Source organism: Oncorhynchus gorbuscha, linkage group LG17, assembly GCF_021184085.1.
Source record: "Oncorhynchus gorbuscha isolate QuinsamMale2020 ecotype Even-year linkage group LG17, OgorEven_v1.0, whole genome shotgun sequence".
Taxonomy (NCBI): domain Eukaryota; kingdom Metazoa; phylum Chordata; class Actinopteri; order Salmoniformes; family Salmonidae; genus Oncorhynchus; species Oncorhynchus gorbuscha.
The window spans coordinates 45,991,404-46,007,415 of record NC_060189.1 but is presented as its reverse complement, the minus strand read 5'-3'; the positions used below and the strand labels follow the sequence as shown (position 1 = coordinate 46,007,415).

The window sequence follows — 16,012 nt, the reverse complement described above, 5'->3', positions numbered from 1 at the left end:
ATCCATATGTTGTTCTGAAATAGGACACAAATAGTGGACATTTTGAACCCTTATGGTGATGATTTGACAAAATTACAATCATAGTCTTGACCTTGTCTCAGACCCCTTGTCCCTCTCTCTTGTCTGTCTCCCCCCGTCTTGACTCGGACTCAATTTGCTCCGGAATTGGTCTTGAATCATTCTCGCTTTAGGTGGTCTCGAATACGACACTGCCTACCATACCCCGTTCAAAGACACTTCAATCATTTGCCTATTCACCCTCTGAATGACACATACACAATCCATGCCTCAAGGCTTACAAAAATATTATTTAACCTGTCTCCCCTTCATCTAAACCGATTTTTGAAGTGGATTTAAGAAGTGACCTCAATAAAGGATCATAGCTTTACCCTGGATTCACCTGGTCCGTCTGTCATTAAAAGAGCAGGTGTTCATCATGTTTTGTACACTCTGTATATGTGTATTGAAGCTGTCAAAAGTTGAGTATTTGATCCTGTATTCCTGGCACGAATGGTCCACCACCCAAAGGACATCCAGCCAACTTGACACAACTATGGGAGGCATTGGAGTCAACATGGCCAGTATTTGGTCCCATATTCCTAGCACACAATGATTTCATCAAGGTAGTGACTCTACAAACATGTAGGATGTATTTGCTGTTTGTTTTGGTTGTGTTTCATATGATTTTGTGCCCAATAAAATACATTATTTACCCATTTCTGTCATTTTGAAGTCACTTTTAAATAAGAATAGAATGTTTCTAAACAGGTCAACATGAATGTAGATTCTAGCGTGATTATGGATAGTCCTGACTGCATCGTGAAAATGATGAGAGAGTTAGAAAGTTATAGACGCCTATCATACCCCCAAGACAACCTCTCACCATTACAATAACAAGGGAGGTTAGCATTTTGAGAGGGTATGATATTTATGCCTCTAACTTTCTCACTCATTACAATTCATTCAGGATTATCTGTAATCATGGCAAGCATCCACATTAATGTAGAAGTGTTTTAAAAACATTAAAATCTGATTTACAATAAAAGTGACTCCCAATTGAAATACTTCATTATTTACCATTTTGTTTCTATTGGTCGCTACAATTTCCAGCAAAATTCTACGGCAAGCCATGAAGGACATGATCTCCCACAACTATGACCGCTTCTCCAAGGTTGGGTCATCCTCTGCTTTCTCTGGCTTCATGGCACGTAAGTAGCCCCCCCCCCCCACACACACACACACACACTTCTCCTGTTCAATTTAAATGAAAAACTATTTCCACATTAAGGAATTTTTTGAGTACATTTGAAAGAAAAATCGATACAGCTACAGCGGTTGCTCCACTAAAGGTTTTGCTATTATGCTGATCTACTTGGAGGTAATTTGTAGTTTAGTACGCTACCCTGTGCCACCACTATATTACTCCAGACCAGCGCAAGGGAGAGATGGAACACTGATTATGCTTTTGGGTCCTACTGTGTCCCTGACAATGAATGGGCGACATAAACCTAAATGGAAGGTTCAAGGCATGAGGACAGGGGGGCACGGAATGTACCTGCAGAGCTGTGCACAGAAGACTGACCTAGCCCATGGGGAAGGAGGAGTGGGGGTGGACCCCCCCACCACACTGGGTAGCACAGAGCAACACTTTTTAAGGGGCATTGCACTAATAATGGTGCTGACTAGGGAAACGTTCCCACTGTTCTTAGTGCCAGTCTGCACATTCAAACTAAAACGATGTAACTAATAATGGCATATTTATGCTTCCAGCTTGGAAAATGTCATGGCTTTAGAAGCTTCTGATAGGCATCATTTGAGTGAATTGGGGGTGGCCAGAAGTTTAGAGAATGACACAAATATAAATTTTCAGTCTGCCTCAGTTTGTATGATGGCAATTTGCATATACTCCAGAATGTTATGAAGAGTGATCAGATGAATATAATATACTTTGGATGGGGGCTTCGGAGTGGATGGGTACTCCCGCAGTGCAAAAAGCCTTGATGCAGGTTTGAAACCCTGGCCATCTGCTACCGGGAGACCCATGATGTGGCTTTGGTTTAAATTTAGACTCCTCCAATCCTCTATATGTAATTATTGGCGGAGAGTCACGTCATATTTTCCGATATACTGTAGGCCTACAGTAGGCGACATGAGTCTCACTAGTGTTGATTAATGTGCTGTTAAAAGTGGTGAAGGTCTTGTTTTTTTACGAGCATATTGAAGTGAGAAGATCTGAAGCATAAGAACTATTTTAGCACTATTTTGCGCTGCTCTGAGACAAGCATGGGGACTGATCTTGAGGTTTTTATTTTGACTGAATCCCCGTTTGGGTATTAGTTAGACAACAATTAGGGTGTAGAAATGTTATGCTCTTAGTGTAACCTTTTATTTAACTAGGCAAGTCTGTTAAGAACATTCTTATTTACAAGGACAGCCTGCTCCTTCCTCCCCATCGGGGAATTGAACCTCGGTCTCCCGCGTGCCCGGACGACACAGGGATTCTTTAGCTAAATAGCCGAGTACTGTAGCCTACTTCCAACCATCACGTTGTACAACGCCATATTTTCTGTTCCATCCTAACAGAAACTCAGAGGGTTTTTAGTTTTTCTTGGAATAGAAACACAATAATATTAATCAAATGAATTAATAAAATGTCTTAATCAGTCCCATATACTATGTTAATACAAAAAAAGGTTTTAATTTCTCTAGTACAGCCACTATTGAAGGCTATCAAATGGTTCTCAAAGATGCCCTCTGGTGGTCAAACTAGCACTAACTGGCATTAATGGTACCTGTGGTTGGCACTTAAATAATGTGCCATAGAATTCTGTGGCACCATGTAAGCTGTGCTGCAGTACGCAGCAACTTTTAAAGGAGGAACCACTGTATGTCATATAATCAGAGTTGATTAGTCATTGCTGCCATGAGGCACAGTCACAGGCTCTGTTTTAATTACTGTATGATTATGTTTATAACTAAATCAACTTCCTGCAGGTACCGCTGATGCCACTACCACCTACAGTCTGGACATTCTGTACTCTGGCTCGGGGGTCCTCAGGAGGAGCAACATGAACATCTACGGAGCCAGTAACGGCGCCATGCTACATGGCCTCCAGGTAAAGAGAATGAATTGGTGAATTGATAATGAAGAAATTATATTATATTTACAGTGCCTTCAGAAAGTATTCGAGGTTTTCGCATAAGGTGCTTGAGGAGCTTAAAGTACTTGAATTTGGCACTCTGAAATTCAAGTACTGGAATACCTTAAATCAGACATTTTCTCAAGTTGCAAGTTGAAAATACTTGAATTAAAATGAGAAGGGAACAGAAAGTGATCAAATGTGTCAATATGAAAAATATTAGTAAAACGTGATCTAATTTCTAGGCAAGTTTTATTTCCTCATGTATTTCGCGCTCTGTTTGCCAGGCAAGCTCACTCATTCCACCCACACTGGCGCCAGGAAGGTACAAAACTGACTGATTATGTGCCCCCAAACGTCAATTTGATAGCTAAAATGCAAGGCAAATGTAGATTTAATCCTCCCTGACAGGATATTGATGTTTATCAATGGGGTTTGCCAGACCCAACCAGGGATGTAGTAGAGAGTAAACGCAATTTACGCACCTTTTTTATTTGTGAAGTTGCGTTTGAAATTATCATTGCGTTCCAAGCATTGATCAACGCTCAGGAGACTTCTTGATCTGAGTTCTAATCACGCCTACCTCTATGAACGAGTGGAATCTTGAGTAATTCTTGTATTCTCGTTATGTTCGCCTGCTCCCCCGGAATTGGCTTGTTAGCAGCGCATTCATTCACTACTCTGTCCAACGGGAAACTCCGCCCATGACCTAGAAAGGTGAAACGAACTTGCTCAGTAGAGACCTACAGTCGCAAGTGGCAGAGAGACACCGCTGACAGTGGAATTTTTTTTTAATCATCCCTTGACTCCTGCCGTGTCAACAGACATCCCCCAATCAAAAACCACCTAACTCTTTGAGAATGAGTGTAGAACTGGCAAATAGTCAGATCTTTCAGTAAGCTAGGTATCTCAAGGGCTGGATATTAGCCAGGTAGCTAGCTATAACTATACTGAACAAAAAATATAAACGCAACAATTTCAACAATTCAACTGAGTTACAAGTTCGTATAAGGAAATCAGTCAATTTAAATGCATTCCTTAGGCTCTAATCTAGATTTCAAATGAGTGTGCAGGTGCACAGCCAATAAGAATTTTTTTTCCAGAAAATGGCTTTATTACAGACAGAAATGTGGAGGTCCTGGGATGGCGTGGTTAATTGTGGTATTACCCTGGTATTCACACCCCTTGACTTTTTCCAATTTCTTTGTTACTATTCCGAAAAACATATATAATGTTTAATGTCTACTTTTACATTCGGCCTTTTATGTGTTTTAGGTTATTGTCCAGCTGAAAGGTGAATTTATCTTCATCTGTCTGGTGGAAATCAGACTGAACAAGTTTTCCTCTAGGATTTCACATGTGCTTAGCTACATTCTGTTTCTTTTCTAGCCTGAAAAACTCCCCAGTCCTTAGCATTCTCATAACATGATGCAGCCACCACTATGCTTGAAAATATGAGGAGTGGTACTCCGTTATGTTTGGGGCTAATCCAATACAACACATAACACTTTGTATTCAGAACCAAAAGGGCATTGCTTTGCCACATTTTTTGCAGTATTGCTTTAGTGCCTTGTTTCAAACAGTATGCATGTTTTGTAATATTTTTATTCTGTACAGGCTTTCTTCTTGTCAATTAGGTTAGTATTATGGAGTAACTACAATGTTGGTGATCCATCCACAGTTTTCTCCTATCACAGCCATTAATCTTTGCAACTGTTTTAAAGTCACTGTTGGCCTCATGGTGAAATCCCTGAGCGGTTTCCTTCCTCTCTGGCAACATAGTTAGGAAGGACGCCTGTATATTTGTAGTGACTGGATGTATTGATACACCATCTAAAGTGTAATCAATAACTTCACTACATTCTCAAAGGGATATTTAATGGCTACTTCTACCAATAGGTGCTCTACTCTGTGAGGCATTGGAAAACCTCCAAACCTCCCTGGTCTTTGTGGTTTAATCTGTGTTTGAAATGCACTGCTCAACTGAGGGACCTTACAATTATCTGTATGTGTAGGGTACAGAGATGAGGTAGTCATTCAAAAATCATGTTTAACCTGTTAAGTTGACCCTCTACTTTTTCGAACATTCTGTTAAAAATGCGCAACATTTCAGCGCCCTGCTGCTCATGCCAGGAATATAGTATATGCATATGATTAGTATGTGTGGATAGAAAACACTCAGACGTTTCTAAAACTGGTTAAATCACGGCTGTGACTATAACAGAACCTGCGTTTCATCGAAAAGTGCAGGAAAATCTGATCACTGAAAATGGAAATAAATATCCTTGCGCTACTTCCAGGAATTGTTCAAAGTGAACCAAATTAAATGAGGCCGAGGTTGCAGTGCCTACAGCTTCCACACGTTGTCTAGAGTCTTGTCATTTGATTCAGCTTTGATTCTTGGTCTAACCGAATCAAGGGAATCGATTCCCTCCGGTCTCCGACCGGATGTTTTGGTCGAGCTCTCTCCAGACATTTTTTCGAGACGGACACCTATAGAATTGACATCGCCTCCTGATGAATTTTATCGCTTATTAACATGTACTAATACCTAAAGTTGCATTACAAAAGTATTTTGAAGTGTTTTGTGAAAGTTTATCGTCGACATTTTGAATTTTAAAAAATTACGTTACGTTATGAAACACATTTTTTTCCCGTTTATCACACAGTCTTCATAGATCGATATCTAGGCTATATATGGACCGATTTAATCTAAAAAAGACCCAGTAGTGATTATGGGACATCTAGGAGTGCCAACAAAGAAGATGGTCAAAGGTAATGAATGTTTTATATTTTATTTGTGCGGTTTGTGTAGCGACGACTATGCTAATTATTTTGTTTACATCCCCTGCGGGTCTTTTGGGGTGTTACATGCTATCAGATAATAGCTTCTCATGCTTTCACCGAAAAGCATTTAAAAAATCTGACTTGTTGCCTGGATTCACAACGAGTGTAGCTTTAATTCAATACCCTGCATGTGTATTTTAATGAACGTTTGAGTTTTAACTAATACTATTAGCATTTAGCGTAGTGCATTTGCATTTCCAGAGCTCTAGATGGGACGCCTGCGTGCCAGGTAGGAGCAAGAGGTTAACACTATTGCGCTCAGGGTAGATCCATATAACTTATTAAACTAATTTTTACTCCTGAACTTATTTAGGCCCACCATAACAATAAGGGGTTGAATACTTATTGACTCAAGATATTTCTGCTTTTAATTTGTACAAAAAAAATATATTTGTTTTTTAAATCAGGATTTAACACAACAAGATGTGGAAAAGGTCAAGAAGTGTGAATACTTTGAAGGCACTATGTCACTATCATTGTCATTATATTCCATGTCATTTATCAGAAACTTTTATCCAAAGCGATTTTCTGTTATAGAGTTTTACCTCGATCATTTTAATATTATACAGTGGGTATCAAAAGTATTCTAATTTTGTTGCGTTACAAGGTGGTATTTGTTTTGTCATTGACTTAAGTTAAATACTCTGTCAAAGTCAAAATAATGTTATTTTTTTATTATTATCAAAATGTAATAATGAACATACAGTCGTTGCATAAGTATTCACCCACTTTGTTTATGCAAGCCTAAATTAGCTCAGGAGTCAAATTTGTCTTAACAAATCACAAAAAGTTACATTGAATCACTTGTGTGAAATAATAGCGGTTGACATTTTTACAGCACCTGTAAGGTCCTTCAGTCAGGTATTGAATTTCAAGCACAGATTCAACTACAAGACCAGGGAGCTTTTCGAAAGCCTAATAAACAAGGGCAGTGATCGGTAGAGGAGTAACAATGTCAAATCGGACATTTAAATATAATAATAATTATGCTGTGGATGATTTATTAAACCACCCAGACATATCAGAGATACAGTCATCCTTCTGAACTGAGCTGCAGGATAGGAAGGAAACTGCTCAGGGGTGTCACCATGAAGCCATTGCCGATTTTTAGAATAGCTACGGAGTTCAATGAATGTGATGGGGGGGAGAAATGTAGGATGGATCAACAACATTGAAGTGACTCCACAATAATGACCTAAATGAATGAAAAGAAGATTAAAAAGATACAGAATAAAAATATTCCCAAACATGCATCCTGAATGCAGCAAGGCACTAAAGTAATACTGAAAGGAAAAATGCAAAGGAATACACTTTTTGGCCTAAATGCAAAGCTATAATGTATGGGGAAAATCCAACACATCACTGAGTAACTGCCTCCTTATTTTCAAGCACGGTGGTGGCTGCATCATGGTATGCTTGACATCGGCAAAGACTGGGGAGTTTTTCAGGATAAAATGAAAAGGGGTAGAGCTAAGGACAGGCAAAAGCCTGGAGGAAAACCTGCTTCAGTCTGCTTTACACCAGACACTGCATAAGGAATTTGCCTTTCAGCAGGACAATGACCTACAACACAAGGCCAAATCTACATTGGAGTTGCTTACCAAGAAGACAGTGAATGTTCCTGACTGGCCAAGTTACAGTTTTGACTTGAATCTGCTTGAAAATCTTTGGCAAGACTTGAAAATTGCTGTCTAGCCATGATCCCCAACATCTTGACAGAGCTTGAATAATTGTTTAAAAGAATAATGGGTGAATATTGGTGTACAAAGCTCTTAGACTCACAGCTGTCATTGCTGTCAAAGGAGTGATTATAACATGTATTGACTCGGGGGTGAATCTTTTTCTAATCATGGAACATACGTGTTTTAATTTTCAAATAATCGGTACCACGTGTTACTGTTTTCTGTAGATCATTGACCAAAATTAAATCCTTTAACACAATAAAATGTGAAGAAATCCAAGGGGGGGGTGAATACTTATGATACCCAGTGTATATGTAGTCATGTAGAAGAGCAGGAGCGAAGATCTTGCATGCTCTTGGGTTAAGTTTGCCCTAGGTACAGCATATTTTATTGGGAAAAATGCCAAACTGACCCAAGATCAGTGTTATGGGGCAACTTCACCTTACACTGACTTGCTGCACTCAACTAAGGAAGGTGGACCAACCAACAGTGCCGACTTGTTGACACTTAGATTCTGATTGCCTTATTTTATCTCTCAATGTCCAGGTGGCGATCGAGGCGCAAGGCATGGAGTCCCTGATTGCGGCCAAGCCGGACGAAGGCGAGGAGGACCTGGAGTCCTTCGCTGGGATGTCGGCCCTACTCTTCGACGTCCAGCTGCGGCCTGTGACCTTCTTCAAGGGTTACAGTGACCTCATGTCCAAGATGTTCTCCATGTCCGGCGAGCCCATGAACGTGGTAAAGGGCCTGATCCTGCTCACTGACCACTCCCAGGTTGGCACTCTTAAATCAATGAATCAACCAATGAATCAGTCAGTCAATCCATCAAACAATCAGTCAATCAAACTTTATTTCAAATGTATTTTATTATATCACAACACACAAATGAACTTTGAGTTCATTCAACTTGTTCTTCTGTATCATATAAAGTCACTGATACCTCCTGACATTTTTTTACAAATTTCTTCATATAGACTATTATAGGTGTCGGTATCCGCCTAGGCCACATTTGAGTTGTCTGCCTTGTTCAGCCACTTGGTTTCAAACCTCTTGACACTAGCACTCACTGGCCCGGATGGGCAAGCGGCTATTGTGTTTTCACTCCTGTTTTCTCTCTTCTCCTACATCATTTCAGGTCATCCAGCTTCAGTCTGGGCTGAAGGCCAATGCCGAGTTCCAGGGTGGTTTGGCCATCGACATCTCAGGAGGCATGGAGGTCAGCCTGTGGTACAGGGAGTCAAAGACCAGCGTCAACAACAAGTAGGGAACCTGGGTTCAATAGTGATGGGCAGAATGCAAACAGAAACACGTTCAGTTGGCGCATTCTTCTCATATGTTGCCAACTGAATGTACTTAGTCATGCTTATTGTTGGATAATTTGGAATATTTTTTTTTGGTGGGTCAGATTAGAGAAAAAGGCCAAGATATTCAATCCAATGTGTTTTTATGGAATAGGTCACTATACTTGACTTTTAAAGTGGCGTTATGCTTAAGTCAACATGTGCAGCATTTACAAACTGAATTGGGAATACATGATTGACAGATTGACGTTAACTGCCCAATCTAAAAATGACACCTGATTCATTTCATCCACTGATTCATAGAGCAAGCTCGCGAGTGGCTGCGTGACTATTCTCGTCTCCATCAGATATATGTGAAGGTGACATCATTTCATTCAGCACTAGATTAGAGTAGTTGACTGACGCTTGCTGTAAATGCAAACACAATGGCCAGAAAACATCATCGTTCCAGTAGATAAATATATGACATAATCCAGTGATGGAACTGTAAAGCGCCTATCTAGATTCTAAGACTTAAAAAAAAAAAAAAAGTAGATGTTCCACATGGAACCGACACATTCCTGGACCTTATTCATCATTTAATTGCGCATAAAGGTGGTGGAATTATGAGGGAGTGAAGGTCAGATTACAGTGTATCTGTAGACACACCTCCACCACACCATCTTCATTTCTTTGATCTCCACCCCAAACTAATGGCGGGTGAATAGCATGCTATTCCCCCAAAGCGTCTCAGACTAGGATCAGGTTTCCCCTGTCCATGCTGTAATCTTATTCAAAAAGGCAAAACTGATCCTAGATCAGCAATCCTACTATGAGACATTTAATTCCAGTGCTTGTATCACCTATTTGAGGCTAGTGGTCTTGACGATGTCAAGTTGTTTTGTCTTGTCAAAAATGTTATCCAAGAAGTGATTTGGTTGGTCTGATCTTAGTGCCATTGGGATTGGTCCTCCAAATATACTAGTTGAAGAAATGAAATTTGCTCGATTCATGACTTCCTAGAGTTGGAACGCTGATCTGGATACTGTAGATAGACTTTCTTGGTCTTTTGTTTCGCGATGGCATTTTAGGTGGCATTCTGTGTTGGCTCAAAGTCAACAAGGGGAATGGCAGAGGCAGGTGTATGGATCCTCTCCTCTGATAATAGACCAGCAGGCTATCTATAGGAGCAGAACAAATCCAAGTGAGCAGAACAAACCCATGTGACATCTAGGCCAAAGGCATGCTTCCACAGACAGACTTTCAGATGGCTTGGCAGTGGCCATTTTGAGATTTTCAAGCAGAGAAATATGACGATAGCGGTTTCATTTTCAGACATTCTCAAGTTTGTAAAAGATTTTTGTCACACCTCTGTGTCCATCACCAGTCACCACCTGTTAATTGTCTGGTCAAAGGCTAGCCAAATGCAAATGAATCTTGAGAAATTTGAGAAAAAAACACAAATTATTCTCATCGACCCATTTTTATTTGTCATCTGTAATTGTGTCTATTTGCAGGGGTGCCATGGTGGTGACTGGGAATGTGACCGTGGACATGGACTTTGTGCGCACTGGGATGGAAGTGAGCTTTGAGACAGAGGCGTCGCTGGACTTTATCACCACGGTCCAGTTCTCGGAGTACCCCTTCCTGGTGTGCATGCAGATGGACAAGACCACCTTCCCCTTCAGGTAGGCCGGGGCTAAGACCAATTGCAGCCTAGTGAATTCTACATTGTATTTTCAGTGAATTAGGAATGAGAAAATGGCTCATAATTCCACTTGTGCAGTCTCTGATTACATAGCTCATGAATTGACATTGTCCATTTTTGCAGTGAGTCCCTGACAAAATACGAGAGCCTGCCATCAGGGAAGCGCTACGTGTCGCGCAGGGGCCACAAGCAGCTGTTGCCTGGCTCGGAGTTCCCTCTCCACCAGGAGAACTCCAACATGTGCAAGAGGGTGTTTGACTCAGACTGGTAGTCTTCTCCGTGTTTATCCATCGGTAAGAAGACGGAAGATATTTTTCAGAGTGTAGAGAGTTATGGCCCAACAATCCTTTTGTTATTACGTCATAGTGTAAACAGTGTGTTGTATGAGGCGGATAAATGGATGCTAGTTAGCTAAGAAATGACCATTTGTAAAATGGCAAAAGTGACCCGTCTTGTGCCTTTTTTTTGTTGATCTGATTGGAAATTGCATGCATGTATTTAATCGCTTACATCAGAGTTCGGTTTACTGTGAAATCGCTAACTAGCGGCTAACTTGCTAGCTGTTTACTACTATTTATCTCCCTTTCGATCTCCACAATGCATTATTTACAGTGTGACAATGGTGTTATAGGGTTATTCTTCCAATGAGTCCTACTTGACATTCTAGCTGAAGAGTTATTTATTAATATTATTTTTTAAATGTTAAAGCTTTCCAGGAACACCTACTGTATCACACCACATGCATGTTTACATTCTTAATTCAACGTTTTATTTCAAATCAGGAATTTCTGTGGTGCCTTTTTATGAATTTGTTTGCATATCTATTTATATGGGTATATGAGTGTCATATACTCAATATAGCTAAGTGATACAACACAATATTCACCTATGTAAATATGGTACATATTATTGGGTGAGCTGATGCTATGGTTGAATTTACTGGCATTTATATAAATGCTCACATTACACAGTTTCTAGATTTGTTTGTTTAATTGAAGACATGGATGTGGTTTCCAAGACTGCAAAGATTGAATTACAGTTAAGTCATTGCGTAACAATGTAAAAAATAATGTTTACAGTACTTGATTCACTCTGTAGCTAGCTTGAATTAGCTGTTACATGAGACCAGATAACGCAGGGTTAATTTATTGACTTCTATGATTTTAACTTCTGGATGCTAAACATGTATATCAATAGGAAAGTGTCTGACTAATTTATTTACACATTTGTAATTGATCCTATTTAGATAATTGTGTCCCATATGAAATGTGACTTGATATTATAATAATTACATTAAGCCTTTGATATATATTTTTTTGTACCATAGTTTGAGATCAGTTTGTTAGGGTTTGTATTTGACCAACAACAAAGAGTGTACTGGAACCACTATGCTCCATTGCAGTGCTTTTCTGGCATTACACTAGTGTGCATGTGTAAGATTATTTTCAATAAAGCTATGAAAACCAGAATGGAAATTGTATGTCTTTTGACCTTTCCCACTAACATTACTGACCTGTACATGGCCATTCTGCCTACTTGGTTAAGCTATCAGAACACTGGTTTACCTGACATTACTTTAGATGATGATAATAATAATCGATTTCCTGTGTGGCTTGTTCAGTTTGACCATTTTAACGCATGTCAATCATAGTAGAAAGGTATGGGAAGAAGTACAGTACATATAAGGGATATTTACAGATCGTGCCTTCAGAAAGTATTCATTCCACATTTTGTTGTGTTACAGCCTGAATTAAGAATATATTAAATAATTTGTTTTCTCAACCATCTACAGACAATACCCCATAATGACAAAGTGAAAACATGTTTTAATTTATTTTTGCAAATGTATTGAAAATTAAATGCATGATTATTTATGTATGTATTCATGCCCCTTTGTTATAACACTTCAAATTGAGCTCAGGTGCATCCAATGTCCTTTGATCATCCTTGATATGACTCCACAACTTGATTGGAGCCCACCTTTGGTCAATTCAGTTGTTTGGACAATATTTAGAAAGAAACACACCTGTCTATAACAATTGACAGTGCATGTCAGAGCAGAAACCGTACCATGAAGTCCAAGGAACTGTCTGTAGATCTGCAAGATGATAGAATTGTGATGAGGCATATAGCTGGGGTCGAAAACCATTTCTAGAGGTTCCAAAAGCACAGTGGCCTCAGTCATTGGGAAATTGAAAAAGTATGGAACTACCCAGACTCTGCCTTGAGCTGGCCGTCCGACCAAGCTGAGCAACCGGGCAAGAAGGACCTTGGTCACCTCCCTGACCAAGAACCCTATGACCACTCTGACAGAACTACGGAGTTCCTTGGCTGAGATGGGAGAACCTGCCAGAAGGACAACAGTCTACAGCACTTCACCAATCTGGGCTTTATGGGAGAGTGGCCAGACGGAAGCCACTCCTGTGAAAAAGGAATATGACAACACACCTGGAGTTTGCAAAAAGGCAAGTGAAAGACTCCGAGCATAAGGCAAAAGATTCTGTGGTCCGATGAGACAAATTTTACTCTGAAGCCTGAATGCACAGCACTATGGAGAAAAGCAGGCACAGCTCATCGCCCATCTAACACCATCCCTAACGTGAAGCATGGTGGTGGCAGCATCATGCTATGGGGATGCTTTTCATTGGCAGAGATTGGTAAGGTTAGAGGGAACAATTAATGGAGCCAAATACAGGCAAATCCTTAATGAGAACCTGCTTCAGAGTGCAAAGGAAGATGTACATTTCAACAGGACAATGACCCCAAGCATATAGAAAAAGCAATGCTGGAATGGCTTCAGAACAAGAATGTGAAAGTCTTTGAGTGGCCCAGCCAATGCCCAGACTTGATTCCCATTGAAAATCTTTGGAAAGATTTTAAAATTGCTGTTCACCTCTGCTCCCCTTCTAACAGAACTTGAGAAATCTGCAAGGAAGAAAGGGAGAAATGCAGGCTTTAACACAACAAAATGTGGAATAAGTTCAGGGGTATGAATACTTCCTGAAAGCAATGTATATTTACAGGATATGGTTACAAATACTTCACAAGCCTATTAAAACATTGCACTTTAGTAATGATTTATAGTATAAAAAATAACCCATCAAATGCGAGAAACCAAGTCCTGTTATGTTTTTGACACTGTGTGTTGATGGTATGTAGAGTAAGCAAAGTATGTCAACCAGGGGAGAGCATTGATTCTGAATCCCAAATTGACCCCTAACCCCTAAACTGCAGGCGGTCCTGTTGATCGGAGATATCAACGTCATGGAAATCGCTTCATCTTGCCTTATGATTGGCTGTGTGGAAATGTCACCATATCTCCTCCACCTATCCAATCCTCTCAGATCTACAGAGTGGCTAGGGATTAAGGGCCATGGGTTGATTTGGAATTCAGCATGACATGAGAGTGAGTAAGTGTGTGTGTGAAGGATCACTGAGTGAGTCGTGCACCCATTTGCTGACCCGGGTGAGGCAATAAATCGTGTCTGGCCATGTGTCGCAGTTGTGACATCAGAGCCCCCGTTTGGCATCCAAGCACAACAACTGGGGCTTAATGGAGATTCTTTAGGAAGTGCAGAGAGCAGCTGGGTGCAAAGGGCTGTCTGCCAGTCTCACTGCCTCCATGGCAACAATGTAAACACACCAGCAAACTGTCAGGTTGAACTTAAGCCCGGGCCGGGTGAGGTTTCAGGGTCGTCAGAAAGCTAACCTTGCACCCTTCAGCAGACAACAAACATTTTTATGTGTCTCTCTGAAGAAAATCTATTTGCTCTTCTTGTTTTTTTATTTATTTAATTTACCTTTATTTAACTAGGCAAGTCAGTTAAGAACAAATTCTTAATTTCAATGACGGCCTCGGAACAGTGGGTTAACTGCCTTGTTCAGGGGCAGAACTACAGATTTTACCTTGTCAGCTCGGGGATTCAATCTTGCAACCTTTCGGTTACTAGTCCAACACTCAAACCACTAGGCTACCTGCCGCCCCAGGGCAGGATACATTTGTTCTAGGAGCAGAAAGCTCATGTTGCTCATTCAGTGGAGCAGAAAGTTGCTGGAAAGGATTGGGGGGGAAATCATATTACCAGCAACAGAAATTATACAAATTGACCAGAAAAACACTGGTTGGGACACCACTTTGTGTGTTTAAAGATAGCTGTGATTCCCAATGTTTTGATCACTGTCAATATGTTATGGAAGTAACTTAGCAAAGAAAATGGGCACAAGCAAGACAACCATGATGAGCAACATACGCAACAGACAATGTTAATTCGCTTGCAATTTGATTTATTCCAAACACTTGTAGGCTTTTGGGCCTACAGTGCATTTTTTTCACCTCAGTCGACTTGTCATATTTCATCACTGTCACCTTGCAAGTGCAAACACGGCACTGCTTCATCTAACAAACAAACTCTGCATTGACCTCCCGGTCTCGTGCTCCTTCTTAGGCCGCCATCTTAAAAGTCCATAAAGCACAAAACGTACGCAACATATACATAATGTCTCTTTTGTATGACTGTCTTGCAGACTCCAAGGCTAATGTAGCCAATCAATCTTAATAGCGCCATTCTTTCTCTCTTGTTCGTTCACGTACATTTCTCCCATCTCGCCATTACTTCCCCATCCATCTTTCAACATCTTTCAAAAAGCAAGCATATACACTGAATGTTTCTTTCATTGGGCATCAGGGAACCCGAAAGCCGTTAGATTCATGGGCTTGGGGAGGGATATTGTGCTTAGGTGAAGTTGTAAACTGAGATTGCTTATTCAATTACTCATAATTTATGCTACAGTGTGACTGGGTAGCTCTTTACTAAATGACGTCATCACTTTGACTAAGCTTTATTAGTCCACATAATGATATCATACACTTAACATATATAATGTCAAATCATGACTGTTCATGTTTGGGACAAATTCTAACTCAGTAAGTTCTGAAATTCTAACATCCACTAAGTTGAGCTACTGACAGGTTGTCATTTTTCAGAAATGGAAATACAATGAACAGACTTAAAGGTAATGACATGTTAATGACACTGTTACACATATTTCTGTTGTAGTCAGCTAGACAGGAACATCTAACATTTCAAAATGAAATACACATATTTACACAGTGCCTTAACAGCCGGAATTCAAAATGTATTCAATAAATAAAAAATTCTCACCCATCTACACACGATACCACATAATGACAAAGTGAAAACATGTTTTCGAAATGTTTGCTAACTTATTGAAAATTAAATGCAGAAATATCTCATTCACATAAGTATTCACACCCCTGAGTAAATACTTTGTAGAAACCCGTTTGGCAGCGATTACAGCTGTGAGTCTTTCTATGTAAGTCTCTAAGAGCTTTCC

The 16,012-nt window shown here is 40.1% G+C and overlaps 1 protein-coding gene across 1 annotated transcript in view; it reads left to right on the top strand.

Annotated features, from left to right (window-relative positions):
* The window catches only part of LOC124001366 (microsomal triglyceride transfer protein-like), a 37,204-nt gene extending 25,078 nt beyond the window's left edge, over positions 1 to 12,126 (top strand). Inside the window, exons 12-17 of the mRNA XM_046308106.1 lie at positions 1,111 to 1,208; positions 2,995 to 3,116; positions 8,216 to 8,443; positions 8,805 to 8,929; positions 10,467 to 10,637; positions 10,781 to 12,126. Coding sequence (XP_046164062.1) covers positions 1,111 to 1,208; positions 2,995 to 3,116; positions 8,216 to 8,443; positions 8,805 to 8,929; positions 10,467 to 10,637; positions 10,781 to 10,928 — 892 coding nt within the window. The 3' untranslated portion in view covers positions 10,929 to 12,126. The remainder of the gene's footprint in view (positions 1 to 1,110; positions 1,209 to 2,994; positions 3,117 to 8,215; positions 8,444 to 8,804; positions 8,930 to 10,466; positions 10,638 to 10,780) is intronic.
* The last annotated feature ends 3,886 nt before the right edge of the window (positions 12,127 to 16,012 follow it).